The 20,686-nt window shown below is 39.2% G+C and overlaps 1 protein-coding gene across 2 annotated transcripts in view; it reads left to right on the forward strand.

Moving 5' to 3' along the window:
- Positions 1–12,013, forward strand: part of LOC109634870 (gamma-aminobutyric acid receptor subunit pi) — a 50,746-nt gene extending 38,733 nt beyond the window's left edge. For both annotated transcript variants that reach the window (XM_020095660.2, XM_020095651.2), the window contains exons 6-10: positions 1,258–1,340; positions 5,804–5,941; positions 6,082–6,234; positions 7,519–7,709; positions 7,954–12,013. In XM_020095660.2, the coding sequence (XP_019951219.1) occupies positions 1,258–1,340; positions 5,804–5,941; positions 6,082–6,234; positions 7,519–7,709; positions 7,954–8,319 (931 nt within the window). In that variant the 3' untranslated portion in view covers positions 8,320–12,013. The remainder of the gene's footprint in view (positions 1–1,257; positions 1,341–5,803; positions 5,942–6,081; positions 6,235–7,518; positions 7,710–7,953) is intronic.
- Positions 12,014–20,686: the final 8,673 nt, after the last annotated feature.

Here is a 20,686-nt window from a genome sequence, read left to right on the forward strand (position 1 = left end):
AGAGAAGGCCACCTCTGGGACTTGGGGCTGTGAAACAGGACAGAGTAAAGTGAGAAATGTGAGGTGTTGGAGGGAAGGGACAGCTGTGGTAAATGTTTCAGTGCTGTGCCACGGGGGAACATGAGAAAGCACTGAGGTGGTCGGAGCCAGTGTTTGGGCAGTTAAGAGAGGAGATTTAATATGAATTACTGTATGTTACTTTTATGGTTGAAAGGGCTGAAGCTGAAATGTAATTTAAAAATGAAAATGAAACCAGTCATCCAAATTTTGCAGACTAAAGGCTTGTGTTAAATTGCTGTAGCAGCTGGGATAGATGTCCTGGTGAACAGGAGTCCTCCATTTTTAGGTCAAACTGGTGCATACAAATGAAATAAAACATTTCATATCATGACAGATTCAGTGTCTCTAAATGACATATGAATCAACATCATGGCTGCTTTGTAAAGGACTAATAAGAAACTTCCTTGAAAATTCTCTCACTACAAATTATTTGTAAAAAGTAAACAAAGTTTGTAGACGGTAAAAGTAAGTATATTAAACTTTGTCACAGAAGAGCCACATATATACAACAACTTTCTCTTTTATTTTCTATATATTTAGTATGATTTGCTTGTTACATATGTTTATTATTAATGAATTTCAAACAGATCAGATAGCATATATTTTACAGGGACATTTGAACATTTGATTGCATCCATGCTACTTGCTTCATGTCATGAACTTTTTGACTTTGCAATCAGGGACAGGCCTTGTGTCTTTTATCAACTCTTCATCAGGCATTTCCAAAACATATAAGTAAATAGAAAATCCCTCGGCTGGTCTCTTTAAATAGACACAAACTGGAAACATAAATCAAACAGTGTCAAAGCACGATTATGCAGCACACTTAATGTTAATTCTAAGGGAATTACATTGCATCATATTAACATTTTGATCTACTTAAGGCCAAAACATTATGCAGGAGGAGGCATAATAGTCCACATTTACAACGTGGCATCAATGTAAAGTGAAGACTATCTCCATTACAAGTGATCTCAATGTGACTTAGAAGCTTAATTCATGCATAATTTAAACCAAGCCATCTGATTCCTTAGAACAGCACAACGACAACCAGACAGCTGGAAATAATTCACAAATCTCTCATTGTTTGTTTGGATGAATGGTGGGTAAGTTGCAACCACCAATCACCGTTGGTTTCCTCGTTCGTGTTTATGTTCTTTTAATAAACAACAATATTCCTTCCATTCATTTTTTTAGGATTACGACCACTGTGGCTTGCAACATGGATCTGACCAAGTATCCGATGGACAAGCAGACCTGCACGTTACAACTGGAGAGCTGTAAGGACACCTCATACTTGAATATCAGAAGTCTGCAGCTTGAAGCTGTGGCAGAGAGTCAGTGGGTGGGCGTATTTTCAAATGAATCTGATCAAACCAAAGGATCAAACACATCACTTTCTCTCATCTTCTAAACTGTGTGTGTGAGTGCATGTGTGCGTTGATGCATGCATACATTTGTGGATGTGTGTGTGTGCGTGTTTGTGCACGATTGATACTTAGGTCACGCAGCAGACAGAAATTGCAAGGGCAGTTCAGGTCATGAAGAATTTTACATCGTAATTTCTCTTTACTAGGATGTATGCAAATCTTAAATGACTTGATTGTTGTCATGGAAACAGAGATGTAGCTGTACTGTACATTAACCTTTGCAAATGATCAACCCCTGAAATGGACAAATAAAGTTACAGACTCCAAAACGAAATCATCCACCTGCTACCACCTCAAAATCTTACACATTGAATCCTGCCTTTTTAATCTATACAATAAAACATAAAAACATTTACTCAAAGATTTTCTTTGAACATGTCATAACATTTTTATTCTTGAATACATTAAACAAACCTATTTTTGTGATGATTTGGTTTGAATGATGCAAACTGCTGTTTTTTTTTTTTTGCCTCACAAGGCTTCTGAATGCTCAGGCGTGAGATTATCACTGATCTCTTCTAACTATGCAAAACATCAAGGCTATTTCCTGAAATGTTAAATTATTAATGTTTGTCCTTGACTTATCCAAATGTGCTCATTATAGCAGCCCTTTTCCCCTAAATAAATTACAATATTAATAAATAATTACAACTTTATTCATAGAGCACCTTTCAAAAGAGGTTACAAAGTGCCACACAGATGACAAATAAAAACACGAAGACAAAACATCAAAGACAAAAGCAAATTAATACAATATGATTAAAAATCAAAGACAGACAATTATGTAATACAAAATCTAACGACAAATATAATACATCATCATTTAAAAGTAATTGCAAAATAAATAAATAAAAGGAGCAAAAGTAATAGCAAAACAAATAACTAAAATCAAGCCGTGGCGTAAAAGTATGTTTTAAGGGGTGATTTCTCAGGTCAACTAATCCAGAGGGTTGGGCCCTTGGGCACCATGTTGTAGCGTCAGCCTTTCCCCAATACCAAGCCCACCCCATCTAACAAATCCCTTAAACTCCTCTTAAATCATCCTAAGAATCATCCTCTGCCAGGAGCCTTAAAAATCCTTCTCAGGTTAGCAATTAGGAGATTTTTTGAAATAGGTGTCAGTTTAACTTGATCTTATCTTCAGTTGTTTCACCGAAGTATGTTTATAATTAAAGCAAATCATTAAGATTGAATTATGATGGATGTTTTTGGCTGTTAAAGTGATAGAAGGAAGAGAAGGTCCCCTCGCCCCCAGCCTCCCTCGTTCAACTGCCATCTTTTCATTCCCACTCACGTTTTGCTCCATGTAAGTAAATGGCAGCCAGTCAGGCTGAGCTCAGTATGATCCCTGCCAGCAGCCTTCCAGGACCCAGGTGCCAAATAAAACATTTAACTGCTGCTCCGGTCCCTGTAGCAGACAAAAAGACATCTGGAGGTTAAAGTTAGGTAACTGAGAAGATGATGGAATCCTTTTCTCTGTTGCTTCAATAATTCCAGGCTGAATATCTGCGTCTCTCTCTCTCGCTACGTCTGTCTTTCAATCTCTGACTCCCTCTTGCTCCGTCTCTTTATGAAGATGTTTATTCTAGGATTTGCTTATTTTAATGCCGTGCCAAAAGGAGCGAGATTTAAAGACCATGTTGTTGTGTGGCAATGCGGCACATCAATAAGATACAATTCAATACCATACAATACCATATGACATGATAGGACAGACTGAGTAAATCCCAAAGGAAATCCTCGGGCCAGCTTGCTTCAGAATTACAATACACAATAGATTACAGTAGAATAAATCAATAGAGTATTAAGTCTAAAAAATATTAAGTGAAAATAAAATAAAAATATAATGTATAAGGGGAATTTTAAATATAAAGTGTAAATGCTATAAATGCAGTGCCTAACAGAAATAATACAATGAATATGTTCTAGGTAAGACAGGGAAACTAATACTAAACTAAAGTGCCAGTAAGTAGTAATGATATTAGTAAGTAATATTGCACATAATACTGAACATAATATGAAGAAAAATTGTAATATTGCAGATGAGCGATACTATTGTACAAGAATAAACAGTAATACTGCACATATTGTTTGTTTTCCCCCATAGTTTTCTCTCTAATTTTCTCCATTGGGGTTGATATTTATAAAGAAAATCAAAACGAGATGATTTTCAGCTTTAATTTAACAATGAATGGCCCTGTTAACTTTTTTTCTTTGTGAGTGTACGGTTTACAAGGGTCCACAGGGCACTGGAAGGTTGATCATACCCCCATGGAACTCTTTCCATGCTATTGCACTTCATGTCACTACTCATTTGTGTCTCTAATTTGTAAATATAATGTCAGGGCTTAAGGTCAGGAAAAATAATGAGTTCTTCTAGTAAGAGAAGGAGAGAAAAGGGTGAATTTACAGGACCTCTCAGCATCAAACTCACCACTGCCCTTTATTAGAGGCTCTCACTCCCAGCATCCTTCATGCGTCATCCTGGTCAATAATACATGACTCTATGTGGATTCAAATAGGGAGTGTGATGGCAAATTAATGAGCGTTTAGATTACAGCAGATTAAAGAGGTGTGATAAATCCTAAACCAACACCACTTCTCACTTTTCTTAATCTCTTGCTCCCTCTGCAGATATATTAAGAGAATACACCAAGGAGGTTAAGCTTTGCTAATCACATCTTTACATGCTTAACACATTTTATGATTAAACCCCTCCTCCTCTTATTTATTAATACTATTATAGCTACATTGTTCTAATCAAAGGCATATTTGACTGTTAATTTTGCATGCAGTCTTATTTCTAGTTTCAGTTGGGTGATACTGTATATGTATGCTCTCTGGGGCCTGGTGCAAAATGTATGATTAGTCTGTTCTGGTAAGAGGGAAGAGTTAAGCTCTTTGTCGTTTTTATTTTTTATTTTTACTACCCACTTTGAAGAATTGAATGAACACAACAAATGCATTTCCATTAGCAGCTCCTGTTGGATCTCTCTGTCAAACTGTGTTACGGTGAACAATGGGGAAATCCAGTGCGACTGCAACTACAAACATGAAACATTAACACTGTATTCTGAAGGTGCATACTACCAAATTCATGTGTTGTTTTAATGGCAGATATTCTGTATCAGCATCACCACACTGTGTGCACACATACCCATTTGCTTCTCTAATGAAATACGATGTCTTCATCTAGCTCCTCAAAGGAGATTTTTTTTCCCCATTCCCTTTGGTTCTTGCCAAACATCTCTCTTGTGCTGATGTTTAGCATTAGAGGGAATTTACCACCCACTACGGGCTGCAATCCCAAACAACCCAACCATGAGAGAATAACACTCGCACATAGCAAGTGTGCTTTTGCAATTAACATTCCCAGCTGCTCGCACCATTGCTACTTTGGGGTTTAATCTGAAAAAAAGAAAAAGAAAACTCATGTAGTGATATTTAAATGTTTTTTATCAGCATCATCATTATTATTGTAAACATTGTATATTTGATTAAATAAGGTAGTTTCTAGGTGATTTCTAATGTGCTGGTAAAAGGCAACCAGCTCAAGGGTACATTTCAATGTTTGTTGGTCATTTCAAGGTAATAATGATCGAGCTTCCCAATGCACTCAACCACTAAGTATTTTGGAATTAAAATAAATAATAAGCCATGAATTGTATCCATTGTATAACATAGTTTAATGGTTTTAGTATTAGCAAATGTTGGTGTTCAAGTGGAGTTGTTTTTCTGGCCTTCTAAATGTAAGCTATGGCTGACGTGACACCATCCTTTTGGACATGTGTGTCTCTTTAGCTGCGTATGTCATTTAACCTTAAAATATTTGTACTATTTCATTATATTTTCAGATGCTGATCAGTCAGGAAGCAGTGAAATTTTCTGTATTATAAACCTGGATAACAGTAGTACAACATTATTGTGTTCATTTCAATTTCAAAACAAATTTATTTGTCCCTAGGGGGCAATTCTATTAGCATTTGAGCATCCCACCCTGTGTGTGCTAACCGCTGTGTGGAAATGATGGTGATGTGCAGGTTCATGGGTTTAACACTTTTTGTTGAAAATGACTGCTGCAGCTACGAATAAGGTTAATGAGGATAGTGACTGTGAACTGAAACAATCAAGTTGTCGGCTGTAAAACCAAAACACTGAGTTGAAAGACACTTAATGACTGACAGATTAAAAAGCTGCATAGAGATGAAATGAACTGAAGAATTCTCTGATAATTCTCTAGAACTAACGCATATATTGAATAATGAGATGATCTTACAAAAACAATACGATTCATCTTTTTATTTTTCTTACAGGGGGTTATAACATTAATGATGTCATGTTCTACTGGACGAGAGGAAATGCGTCTGTCAGTGGTTTGGACACGCTGCAGCTGGCTCAGTACACAGTAGAGGATTACTACACATCCGTCTCAGAAGCCATCTATGAAACCGGTAACAAAAACATTCAAAATCTCTGCATGTTACTCCCACGCTTAAGTTTAGACTTCAATGTGGTATTGTTAAACTATTGAGCCCCCTGTGGGTAGAACTTCTCATTCATGCCATGTTTGCTATTATCCTTCTTCTCAAAGGCCAGTACCCCAAGTTGGTCTTCCACTTTGAGCTAAAGAGGAGCATTCTGTACTTCATCCTGGAGACCTACGTCCCCTCCAGCCTGCTGGTGGTCCTCTCATGGGTTTCATTTTGGATCTCTCTGTCCTCCGTTCCAGCAAGGATTTGTATCGGTAAAGGGCAAAATTATTTTTTTTCACTCAAATGTTAAAATGAACTTGCTAAATGTCATTTACTTTCGCATTGCATCGAAGCTTATCTACAGAACATATTGGGTGTCACTGCAGATGCACTGTTTTTATAAGACAAACAATCTGAACATTTGCTCTTTTTCATCAGCGTTTGTTTACTATTACAAAGATAGTAGAGGCGTTATCTCCTCTCCTCTGAGCATAAATATGAGTTTGAACTGATTTTTATAGGGATACAGTTTGAAGAGAGCATGTGAAACTGGAGTTATCTCATCCAAACATCCAAACTACAGAAATCAACAATAGGTTTTCAAAACACAGTGACTGCACACTAAGGTCACCAACAGGAAACCAGTCCAGACTGGTTATGAAAACAGGATGGGCACCACAGTGCTGAGTATCTCTAGTTGCAAGGAAAAGCCAGGTGATACCATCTTATTGTGTGCAGTCGACTGTGTGCTCCCCTTTAGGCATAATTGCAAATAGCAGAATGTATTGCAGGTACCTTCTGTCTTCTTGATTCACAAGCATCGATCTACTTATTCCAGAAATCTCAAGCTGTCTGTCTTTCTGTAGAACGCATATCTCAAGAATCATTAATTGTATTGACTTCACATTTAGTGTGTGTATTGTTGATGGCCCAAAGAAGTGCGGTGCCAAATGTGCTGTGTTTTAGACACTTCAGTAATAATACTGATGTGATAAACAGGAAGGGTAGTGTGCTTTAATAGTCATTGTGTGGACCAAGTTGAAACTTTCTTCTTCTGTGTCTTCGGACAATTACAGAAGTGGTCGGGAGCTTAACCTGGCCCATCAGATTTTTGATCATTGATGATTTGAATATTTTGATTTGAAAATATTTGACAGACACAGACATTCACAGGTGTGGGTGCTGATCTCCTTCATGGCAACAACATTCATAGAATCACTTCCTCTTTTGCAAGTTGTCTTCAAAGTAAAAGCACAACATTTGTTTTGTTGCTGCAATGCTTCATACGGAGCTGAATTGCAGAGCTTTTATTTGAGAAGTTGTGAACTTGGGCATGGAGATTGTGTCAGTTGTGTAACACACCTCTAGGAAGAAAAGAAAGAAAGAAAACTACAACCAGCATCACCACAGACCAAGCACACAGCCCAAACCAAACAGCCGGGTTCAGAACTGACACTGCACTAGTTCTTATAAAGAAGGATTTTGGGCAATTGTCCACAGATACAGTGGTTGAACAGATAACCTGTAGTTTACCAATATATCTGCGTGTGTTCAAGGAGTGACCACAGTGCTGACCATGACCACTCTGATGATGGGAGCCCGGACGTCACTGCCCAATGCCAACTGCTTCATCAAGGCCATCGATGTTTACTTGGGAATCTGCTTCAGCTTTATCTTTGGCGCGCTCATTGAGTATGCCGTTGCCCACTTCTGCACCCTCTCACACATGGACCCACACATGCTCATGGTGAGAGCCTCCTGACAGTACTTTCTTTGTTGGTCATGTTTGTGGTCATTGCTGTTGTTGTGGTCAGAGTCATTGTCCTCATGATGGTGGTCATTATCATTGTCGTCACTATCATCATCATCATCACCATGTCATCATGAGCACTTTGGGGTAAGTTGAAAAGTGCTGCACGCTTTTAAATTTAAAAGCCTCATGTCTTTGTTTCCACTTAAAACTAAGTCTACTTTTCCTCACCCTCCAACAGTACCGCCACCAAATGCATGACTTCGATGATGAAATGAACGGCATCGTCACCACCATCTCCACGCATGCCAGCAGAGCTAAGAGACGCAAGGAGCCTGCCGCGACAGCCTCCTCAGCTCCTTCCTCCACAGAACTCACTGTCAGACCCTCCAGCCCCTCGGGCAGCGAGCCAAAGCCTGAGGCGTCGCCACCGGAGCCCGTCAACTGGTGCCTCACTGCTCTGGCCACCCTTCGTAAAGTGCTCCGCTCCATAAACTGCTGTCATGTGGAGAACCCCCACCACATAGACAACTACTCGAGAGTCACTTTCCCCCTGTCTTTCGTCATGGTCAACTTGCTCTACTGGACATATTATCTGTACTTCTAGCATTTGCTCGAGTGCAGCATGTGTCCAAGAGAGCGTCAGACAGAGAGCGTATGTAGACATGAAGTGTTCTTTACTCTAGTTTCATTAAGATGAGTGTGTATTATTTGGCAAATGAGCATTCTCATATGGGGTTGTTTTATGGACAAAATAATGCTTCTGATTGAAGCTACATTTTTATAATAACGTACTCAAAATTACTATTTGGTTTAAATTTCTTACACGTGGATTCATTAACAACAGGGGACCTATCTGGTAATGACTGGCAAGATTTCATCAATTCTGATACACCTTGAGATTTCAAAAAATTGCATGGCCAGTCTGCATCCCTCCTGTGATAGTACACTTATTGTGCAGGTTGTTACCATCTGGGACAGAGAGAAAGGAGCAGTAATTCAAAGCTCTGTGACCAAATTTGCTAGCATTGTCGAGTGAGAACAAATGCCTGTCTCATTTTTACTGTTTATTGTGTGATGGATGGGATGTTACTTAACTTAATTTTCCATTTCTGCCACCAGGTACAGCATTCAAAGTGGAAAAGGAAAAATAATGGGTTGCAGAAGTGATGTAAAAAATGTTGTTATCTTAAATGTAGGGGCCTTTGATCCCTTTACTTATGTTCTAGAAACTTTGCCACTATGATTAATATTATGGAACTTGTCATCACACAAATCTGCTCAGCTCTTTCACAAGGAATGCAACTTGCACACCTTACTGTGGGACTCCAAAATGATAAACATTTATACATCATGAAATTAGAGGGATCTATGATTACATTTGTTATTAATTAGAGTGTAAAGGTGACCGCCCACTTTTAGAACAACTGTAGTTCCAGAAGTAAATTTCCCATTTATTTTCTCCATTTGAGTTTTAAGCCTGGAACCAGGTCGACCTGCTACGAGATAAATGACCATAAAATGAGCATTAAACATTTAAATCGGCGCCAAAGGTTTGCTGAAAAAAGCAAAGGTAGAAGACTGTACATAATTATTTTAGGTCTCATAAAACTACTGATGGTGTCCAAAGACTTCCAGTGCGCTTTTTCTTGAATTTAACCTCACAGTGATTGACAGCACATTGGACACTTTTCCTCATCTCCAAAAAAAATGCAGCATGTTAGAAAGATTAATCGTGGTTGCCCTGTGGCAAAAATAATGTCACATGGAACCATCTGATCATAAGTGACTAGTTGATTTTTGCAGTAAATACTTCCAAGGAAACAGCGAGCTCTACCAATCAGACATGTCACGATTACCCCTGAAGATTGTGACGAGTGTTGTAATTCTCCTTGACATCATACATAAAACATGTATATCCTAAAACACAGTTGATGTTATACAAACTAAGTATTTGTACAGGAGTCTGCATACTTTTTTTTGGTCAAACTCACAGCTAATATTAATCTCAGAAATGAACAGGATGTTTTCTACCAGAGCCACTTCTCTATTTCAGTGATGTTAAGACATTGGAGTTGTCACCAGTGCAGAACATTGAACAACTAGCTCGAGCTCGTTAGCTCGAGCACCATTAATGCAAAATGTATTCTTAAACTAGACTTTGAGGTTCCACGGCAGCTAGGCAGGTGCAATAGATGCATTTTATAGTGGAATACAGTGTATGAGTTTCTCTCTCTTGAGGTGCGAGTCGTGTTTCTCACTGTGCTTTTGTAACACATAAAGCAGTAGCCAGACCTAGACGTGTTAGACATTGTAGAGTGATTTGAATATGAATGAAATGGCCAAACTATTTCAGCAGTGTGTCGTCATCTGTGCATTATCGAAATGGTAAAATGTCTGGTTACGCTACAACTGAGTGGCATATAACTCTTTCCCTCAGTATTTGGATGTGAATGTCTGTGAGTGAGTACATGAGTGAGTTGTGATCACGATCAAGTGACACCATTGTTTGGCCAGCCGTGTTATTGGAGTTTACCAATTGGCTGCTTACAAGCACCTAAATAACATAACATATCTAGTAAGTTTTTGCAATTGCTACATAGCGTTAACATAACAGCTGTGTTGTCTCCAACAGTGAAAGCAATACCAATTTTAACTCTTGGTTTTGTTTCTGTTTCTGTCACTTGTAATAGTTGTTTCTACTGATGTTAGCATGCTAATTAGCGAGCCCCATCTGGCCCGTCTTGTCTCTTTCTGATAGTGAGTCAAAGTGCAGGCCAGCCGGTGCAGGCCTACGATATCTTGTCCTGTAAACACAACATTGGGTGAAGCTCTTTACAAGTATATATCATAAACTACTCGCCACATTCAGTGGAGGACAAAGCTTATATATCCATTTTTAACGTTCAGGTGATTGAGTATGTTTGTTGCTAGTGACTTGAGCCAAAGAACCAAAGATTCCAGTTTAATCTCACCAATCCTCTTGGTTTCCCTTCAGTTCTTCAACGAGGACATTTTGATTGCATTACCGATAGCATGCAGTCAACGAGCACATGAAGATGACAATATATTTTCAGATGGACAACAGGGTTCAGTTGAAAAACAGAGATGCATGTTTATTTATTGCTGTATTCAATATTGCTGTGACATAATCTCACTAATTTAAATGGAAACTGAACTGAACAGTCCATTTAGGCATAAAGCAAATCTTCATTTTCAAGTATTTTGATCATGATTCAAGTTGCTATCTAATTATGCTCCATTGCCTTTTAAATTCTTCTAGTCATATTTTAGCTGCATTGATTTTAATGTTTGAATCTGTTTTCAAATACGCCATCATTTACCAAACGTTTTGACTGTTCTCTTCGCCTGCCGATATTAGAAAAGTAGAATTTTGTTTCTGTTCTTCCTGCATGATTATTGAGTGTAACTTTTGTTTCTTCTGCTTTATTTGCTTTTCATTTGGTTCAACATGATAAGGAAAAATCATAAAAAGCTTAGCCGAGGCTATAGAAAAGAAAAACGTGTACTTTGATTGCTAATGATGCCACTTTGATTTGGGGTCTCATCTGGGTCCAAGAGTGCAGGATGTTCAAACATCTGTTCTTATTTTCAGTTATTTGAACTTTATTCTTTGAAAGGATGTGTGTTTTTTGACGGTTCTTCATTTGCCACCGACTGAGCTGTGTCTGCTCTGATGGTGTCGGTGAGCACTGACCTGCTGAAAATGCAAATGTGATAAAACACTGACTGTCAGGTTTTTTACAATATTGTACCACCATTGTAGTTTTGATAGTTAATCTGCTCAGTAAATATTACAAGACACGAATGCCGTTATGGAGCCAAAGAATCACAAGTTCCAATTCCCCCTACGGCTCCACAGTCACAACTACATTATGAGGGCTGGTTTGCTCTAAGTGGACAGCATTTTGGATGGCTATTAATAACCCAAGGATTGTGCGAACATTACAGAAATAAAGCTATGAAATGGAACATTATGGGCAACATTGCCTGGACATATTTGAAGCAACTTTGCAGCAACTTTGAGCAAACAGATAATAGCAGGAAATGATGGACTGCCCTTTTCTTTTCCTGTTGTGTAAAGTAATGCCTCAAGGTGACGTTGGCTACCAACCTCACAGTTCCTTGGACTTCATCTTTATGTGAAATGTATTTATATACTGTAATACCATGTTAATATAGGCATCAGTTTGCTCAACCTGTTGTAAATAAATAGTAACACTTTGCATGTTTATGTGGTGTATGAATATGAATGGTAGCAATAAAAGAGGTTTAACGTGTGTGTTGTCCACATTGAACTTACTGGTGATGTGGCATTAGCTTATAAAGGTGAAATCATAATTCAGCAAAGCAGTAGAAAAATGTGTTAAATGTTCAAATGTTGAATTGCAGGTGCAGCAGATTAGACTAGCCAGCCTGCAGACATGCATGTATGTGCGTGTGGCAGATGTCAGGGCAGCAGTGTCGCAGTGGGAGTGATGGAGAATGTGAGTCTTAATTCCCTGCAGCACAATCTGAGTCAGTAGAATGTTGAGTCAGGAGATTATCTCAGATCATCCTATAGCCCGCAAACACACACACACACACACACTCAAGCATGTTTTATGGTTAAAATGTAATTTTCTGTCATTTCCTTCAGAGATGCACCACCTTGCAATATTTTAAACCACTTAATTACCAAGAATTATGTAGTATTTATAGTATTTATATTTGGTTGGTTGAAAAAAAAATCCTTTTACCACTGATTCCAGCTCTGTATTAGGACGAACTATTTCTACTTTGTGTTTATAGACTGATATTAAGTGTTGATACTGAATACAGCGTGCATATCCTGTTGATAGACAGACTGTGTACACTGCATTCTGTAGGCTATACATTTATAAACAACAATTGTGTATAATATCCACATCACTAACTCAGCTTGCATAATATATAATGATTTAATAAATAAGATCCTCACAAGAACTGAGTATCTATGAGACATAGATACACTTACCTCAGCAGTTGCAGTACAGTATAACATAAACTGAATCAATCTTTGTAAATTCAAAAACCCCTGATCATCTGTGACGTGTGGTCCGTTTGACCTTCCTCCCTGACCTTCTCAACAAAACTCTGGTACAAATACGTAATGCTTGTTTTCTTTATCATAAAATGGAGTGTCCAGCAGTCAGTCAGGCTTTAATGGTTTGATTTCAGACTCTCTCTGTGTGGTGCTGAAGTGACCTTTCAGTTTTATTGATAAGGGCTTGATCCATGAACCCTCAACTCCTAAACCACCTTCTTTACCACAGCACCACAAGAATCGAAACGTACTCTCAGATCAAAGGCTGAGCTACTTGGTAAAAACCTTTTCGTTCCCACGTCATCCTGTGAACTATGCAGCCCTGTGAAAGCCTACATGTAATAGTAACACTACTTTAGGCCAGTGTCAGACAAAATACAGTCGTTATCACTTTGTCTCTATCTACACAGTGAGAATATCTGAATGTGCTGTGCTCCAGAAGTTTTGGAGCATATCAAGGTTTCAATATGTCCGGGTTTCTGATGAGTTCAGGGCAAAACAGAACTACATCATCCTTACATTTTCAAATAACACGAAAAACCATAAAAGTTCTTATAAATGAAAAATAAATAATAATGTGCTATTTGTTGGAAGATTATTACATTAGAAATGTTTCATGTACTTTGTGTACATGTATTGTTTGAATTGTAAATAAAATATGATATCAAATCCAATGGCAAAGAAGTCACTATCTAACAATCTGTTTTTGCACAGGAAGAGTTAGCAAAGAAATACATATATATTGTATAATGTACAATACTGTGATGGGACTCGTGTTGCCTGCGACTCAGCTGGTCTGCAGCATTGAATTTTTTTTTTCTCAGCTGTATGTGTAAAGCCAATATCTCCTCAGCACATGTTCCTTTGTTCCTTACATGAGAAATGACAGCGTGTCATAAGTGTGACTACCTACGGGCTGTGGCTGCAAAGTTCACATCCCATCCCATGAAATATCAGTTACGTCAATAACCTGATGAAATGAGTCATATTGCGGAGCCTGTTGCTCGCCCCGCAGGACGTCGAGCCTGAACCTGGTTCAAAGGAGGCGCAGAGGAGAAAGTCATCACGGCATCGAAACAGATCTCAGAGTGTCAAATTCAAGAGAACTGTATGTCAGCGTGAGCGAGGAAAGAAAAGTCTCACAGGAATGTGGATTGATATGAGCAATCATTTTCCCTCACAGTCCATGGAATATCAATAGTGGTCTAATCAAATGGACAGTAGCAGGAGGAAGGGGCCATGAGTAATTACAATTTTACCCAGCAGATAAATGTCTTTAGAAAATGAGATTACTGTCGCAGAATTGATAAGACCTTTCCAAAGCATGATTGCAGTGTGTTTGTGTGTGTGTGTGTTTGAGGATGTGGGTGAAGGATTCTAGAACTAGTTCTATACAGCCACCCATAATAACACCTGTGCTTTTTGTCTTGAGGCCTTGTCATGCTGCCCACTTGCTTCTTTTGTGTCTCCGCACATCAAACATATTCAAAGCTGCACACATCTGCTTTTAGTGTCGCAGAGTAAGCACTGTGACATGTCCGCAGCCAGCTAATTCTGTAAACATGTCACACTGCAAATTGAAATCAGTAAACCATTTAACCTTGCGATACCGTGGCATGTTCCTCCTGACACAGCAGCAACGTGTGCTGTGCTCCGTGTCGCCACGAGATGGCAGTGTGGAATCACAATTCACTGTCAAGTCCACTGCAGTGGAAAAGGAGGCGCACTGTGCAGCAGAGCATGAGGAGATTCACTCACATGTTGATGCAATGGAAAGGATGAGGTGTGATCAACATGTATTGACAATCCTATCGCAATATTTCGAAAGAGTGTTTCTTTTTCAGCTGCTGTTTGACTGCAGTGTTTCCTGTCCGGACAGAGCTGCAGCTCACAGCCACTGGGAGATACATGTGGGGGGAAAAAAATCATGCTCATAAAAAATGAGGTCAGCTTGAGTGAAGGAAAAGTAAATCACAAAGCTGAAACTGTTACATAAGCTTTAATAAGAAACTAAATGAATTGGTGAGACTAATACATTGAACACTTGGTTGATTTTGCTGTTTTATCTTAAAATATATATATAGTTTATTGAAATTTTGTGAGGCCTGATTATATTTATTGGGATTATGATGCTTTACAATTTTAATTACTGGTGGTTTTGTACTTGCCATATAAATTAAATTACTGCAGTTTCACTCGCAAATGAAACTTGCTATATTTAAGGAATGGGATTGGGTGGCTGACCTATGGCCACTCCCTATTTAAGTTGGCGTCTCATTGTCACTAAATGTTTACCTGATTCTCGCACCAAAACACTGCATAATACATTTCCTATTGCAAGTTAGACAGTGTGTGGGAGCTCCTTCACAAGATTTGATCTACTCTTCCCTCTCCTAGGTACCTGTTCCATGAAGTGTTATTTAGTTTTTGATATTTTAAAATCTATCATACTGCTTATTACAAAACAAAAATTGTTCTTTTGTTGAATTTATTAAGAAATATTGATTTTGCCCTCATTGTGCCTGTACACCCACCAAGCACTAATAGGAACGCAGGTGCTCCCGCTTATTCCATCAATTATCCAATCAGTCCAATCCTGCAGATATAGATCAGCAGCTTCAGTTAACATCAGAATAGGGAAAAAATAGGTTTTCTGTGTCTGTGGTATCATTTTTGGTGTCAGACAGGCTGGTTTGAGTATTTGTGAAACTTGATCTCCTGGGATTTTCAGTCACAGCAGCCTCTTTGAGTTTTTACCCAGAATGGAGCCAACACAAAAACACTGAGCGGTTGCCCTGGAGATGGGAACGCCTTGTTGATGAGAGAGGTCAGGGGAGAAGAGACACTCTTTACAGCAGAAGAAAACATCCCAGAATGCACAACCATGTCCAACCTGAGGGTGGATGGTCTACAAGAGCAGGAGGCCAATTCCTCTCAGCCAAGAACAATAATCTGAGGCTGCAGACTCAGCAAAGCTAGACAGTGCGAGACTAGAAATGTCTTCATCCAAGTATCTGTATTGCACTGCATATTATTTCAGATGGCAGGGTCAGAGGTAGTTGTCAAAAGTATGAATTCATTGACCCAACTTCCTTTGTGTCAACAGTCCAGACTGGTGGTGTTGGTGTAATCATGTGAGGAATGCTCTCTCGTCACATTTTAGGTCCCTTAATACCAATTAGCAATATTAGACAAATAGTCTGAATGTTACAGTCTATCTTAGTACTGTTGCTGATGTTCATCTCTTTAATCTCGTAAATTAACATCTTCTAATGAATATTTCTAGCTTCAGTGTTTCCCATCAATTATCTAGAATGCGGTGACCTGCCATACTCTAATTTCTCCTGCCACAGTAACATAATGAACTCAAACATTTTTGAAACTTCTTATAATAGCATATTAGATCTTTAACCTTTGCTGCATTGTTTAGCTGTGTGCAGCGCCATTTGCCGTGCGCTGGCCCAAGCTATCATCCATTGAGTTGTTACCGTGCACGCAGATAATCAGACCTCATAGTTTCAGCTTAAGTTGTGCCATGCAGCAAAGTTCGTTCTCGTCTGTCACTCTTCAGTCTGTGAACCTGTCATTTGTAATCTGTCGCTCGTGACAGCAACATTCTTGTTCGTGCATGTGCACCTCCACTATTGCTATAAATTGAATGATGAAGAATAAGTGATAATAAGGCTCATTCACTCCCATTTTCCCTACTACGCAGCACTTGTATACACATTAAGCCACTGTTTATAACTAATTATGATGACACATACAGTTAATGAGCTATTTAATACATTCAAATCTGTGGAGGCTCATTCAGTCCAATTCTATTGAAAACTAAACACCTGTAAATTCCATTCATATTGAAAGTGCTCACTGATGCACACTGATCAGCTCCGTGACGACGATGGGTACAATTATTCTTTTATTTGCTGTTGTCAAGTTTCCATATTATTATAAAATGCTTTAAAAAATCATGCCTGTGTGCATCAGTGTTCACAGAAATTACTTTCATTTGATCCATCTAATGGATCTCTGGTATTTTAACTTCCACTATTGAGATGTGCAACACAAATAAGTACGTTTTATGTAGAAGGATTTAGGATGTATTTATATAATTTAAACAATAGAATGAAAAATCTAAACTTTTGGCTCAAATGTTACTGGAACAGTGTATCAGAAGAGCTGAATAAGGATGACATGAGCAAGCATCACAGAAACTGTCAAGTGATACAATTATTCACTCACAGATTGAATCAAAACGGTAGAGAAAAGACTCAATCCAGGTACCTGCTACAGCTCTCCAGTTAAAAAACATTATCCACTTCTTACGGCCCTCTCCGAGTTAATCAGATTTCTTTGTAATTTGCAAATTTGAACCACTGGGACCATTACCCTGCAAAGTGAGTTTCAATCAAACCTTTTAAGCACGAGCCCTTCAACCCACCATGTTTAACACAGTGCCCACTTTTTCATGACTGCTTCTTGGCAGTGTTCCATGGCGCTGTCCTGCACGGGCGACCTGAAGTTCTTTCAGAGGTTCTCTGCAAAGTTTGCAGTTTTGCATTCAACAAATCTCTCCCCATCTGCAGCAGTTTGCTGACCGGTTTTGGACCAAATGCAAATTTGTGTGAATCGGAAGGGACAGCTCCAGATCCAACTGTGAGAGTAAAGACACAAGAGCCAGTTGATAAGTTTGGTTTCCAGGCGAGAGTCTGACTGTGACCTCACATGTGGGGGTACAATGTGTGAGAGCGTGATGACAGAGAAGCAAAATTACAATGAAATTGAATGTATTGTGAATAAGAGGAATAGACTTTGGTGCATGGTCGATAGAAAACCATTGAAGCAGTTGGTGCTGTGAATAGAAGGAGACTTCCCCCTGGAGCCGGGAGACACTGGTGGAGGTGATGAGGAATGGAGCACAAAGATGGGATGTGTCCTGAAGGCTTGTGGTGGGACTGCTGAAAGGAGATGACTGGGTATCCAGAGTTGGGGAGGTGGTGGTTGGAGGTGGTACATGATCTGACCTGAATGACAGGAGGAAGAGAAAACATTTCAAACTTTGACAGCTTATAGGTGATTGGCTCAAGGCAAGCTTCTCAGGTTGTGATTGGATGAAAAGGGAGAATAAGCTGGTGGAGCCCAGAGATCGAGGCAACTTGAGGCCCTTTCATAGAACATGACACAGGCACCGACACACTGTGCTCTGAAACCACTTCTTGTGATGAACACTCTCATGTTTGACAGAAACGAAGCATCTAGCCATGCACAGTATAAGTATTACTTGATAATACTTTTGTAAAGGGATTAGAAAGATAATGAAAATAAGCATCTTACCTGATGCTAACATTAAATGTAAATGAGTTTGTTATATCGGCCTAGTCTGAGCTTGTAACAATACTGTTATTACTCTCATGCTGAGTGGGAAGAATTAAAAAATATTGGAAAATATATTGTTATCTGCACAAGCACAAGCAAAATTCACTTACATCAAACACTAACAGCACAAGAAAGATGTTCCAACCCAGAGTACTAGTACTAGTAGTACTAGTAGTAGTACTAGTAGTATTGCATTATTTGGAAGTGTCATAGCTGGAGTGATCCCATCACAAGATGGTCTGAAGTTTTACTTAACCTCTAAGGAATAGTCATGTCCGACATAAAAAGAATATGGACGTAGGGCGTAAAGAGGAGGGGCAATGGCCCCTTTCCTAATACCAACCCCCCTTACTTCCAGGTTCAATGCTCCAGACACATTCATCCTCGACCTCGGCTTCTATTTTGATTTTAACTGCAAACGTATAAAGTTTCATGACTGCATCTTGCAAGTCTGTGATGCGATGACACTGATACAATCTAGTCAGTCAGGAAGTCAAAACACCTGCCAAAATAGTGAAAACCACCTCTCTGTTAACCATGACCTCACAGACACACAGACACACACACACACACACACACAGACACACAAACTGGGTAAAAACAATTCCAGCACCGCTGCTGGTGCAGCTGGTAATTATTTGTTTTAAAAGCAAAAACACTGTAAGAAAGAATATTTAGTTTTTTAAACCTGACAAAAACATCACATTAGTGCTCCACATGTGCAAAGCCTTGAGCAGAAAAACAAGTGTGTGTGTGTGTGTGTGTGTGTGTGTGTGTGTGTGTGTGTGTGTGTGTGTGTGTGTGTGTGTTTTAAAAGACAAAAGGCAGTATGTATACCCAGCTCTTGAGCTTCCATGCATAACTTCTTGAGCTAAACAGATGGAGTTGTTGGGATTGTTACTGATTACACCTGTTCTTTCTCTGCAAGATGCCAGAGGTTCTGCCAAGCAAATGATCTAACAAGCTAAAAAAGATGTAATGACATGTAATTTGGGGAAAAGAGCTGGTCCTACATGGATCTGTGTGTAACAGGAGGCTATGTTTGTTTTTTTATATATCATCTTCTTGGATCAGGGCAAGTACCACAGCCACTGTAGCACTGAGAGGCGTTGATATAAATATTAGTATATATAATTAACCAACAACTATTATCTTGATTTGTTTTATCTATATGGCTTTGTCTATGTTAGGAATCACAATAGCTCAAAATTTAAAATGTCCCATAAACCATTTTAGGATGGACGACATGAGAGCACCAGGACAACACTGCTAAAGTGAAGCCATAGGGTCTTACGCCACCTATATTGTTTATGTATCCTGTCTCCATCATGTTAGTGGATGGGACATAGGCCAAACTAAAAAGTCAAAAGATGGTTTCTGTTGTTGTAGGTAGCCTTTATCACACTTATGTATGTTCAAGTGTTCATTTTTCAAGTAAATCTGGTTTTTATTACTAATGTGATGCCTTAAAAACTAGGTGAAATAAATGGTTGACAGCTGAGACTGACTTGTGATTGGCTGAGCCCATCATATACCCAGTGTATTGCATGAACCAATAGAAAAGAGGGGTTAAGAAGCCCCACCCTGACAGTACAAGGCAGTAAGTGAAAATTGCAAAAGGTACTTTACACAAATATCCCAAATATACAAAAGTACATTAGTATGACTTCTATCCCAACTCTATACTACAGCATATACTGTGGTTGACAGTTATTAGCAATATAGCTCCGGTAACATTATCCAGGTAACTGTCAAGTGAGGAAGCAGTGTCACTGTCACTGCTGTGGTTATCATGCCGTCCTCTCTTATTCAGCTCTGCACAATCAGCCACAACAGTCTTATCAGATGAGTTTCTTTAACACAGAATCTTATCAAATGTGCTCATTGTCATGTGCTGCAGCACAAACCACACACACACACACACACACACACACGCAAACACACGCACAAGCACAAATACAAACACATTCCTACCTCTATCTGCTTCCCACTTTTCCCATCTGCGAGATCACAGCTGAATGGCAGCATTTAGCCTCTATTGAGGGTCCCCATGCTGGAGTGATCCCTAATCTGCCCCTGAGATCTGTGTCCCTCCCCATGGCCATTGAACACTATGTAATCGGGCTCCAATTGGAAGCAGCATCTGAGCTTGTTTATGTAACAAGCATTTTGTGTGATAACGCCACAGGGCTGTCTGTCTCTCAGTCTCTCTGTCCATCTCTTTTTTCTTCTGACTTGCATCCAGAGCCCCCGTCAGACAGTGAGGCGGCATTGTGGCCACAGTTTTGATAGGGTCAAATAAATCCTTTGAGATATATAGTGTTTAACACAAGCAGCACAAATTAAAAGCAATTTTGAAAGGGACGTTGATCTGGTCACGTAGCTCTAACCCTTGATTCTGCAGCTGGTTGATTTCAAGTTTCGTGTCCCTAATTAACTGATCTCCCTCAGCGTTTCTTTGTCCCCCTACTTCCTATTTGGCAGGACGTTTTTTCATTGAATGGCTACGACC

This window comes from Paralichthys olivaceus, chromosome 14 (genome assembly GCF_024713975.1).
Source record: "Paralichthys olivaceus isolate ysfri-2021 chromosome 14, ASM2471397v2, whole genome shotgun sequence".
Lineage (NCBI taxonomy): Eukaryota > Metazoa > Chordata > Actinopteri > Pleuronectiformes > Paralichthyidae > Paralichthys > Paralichthys olivaceus.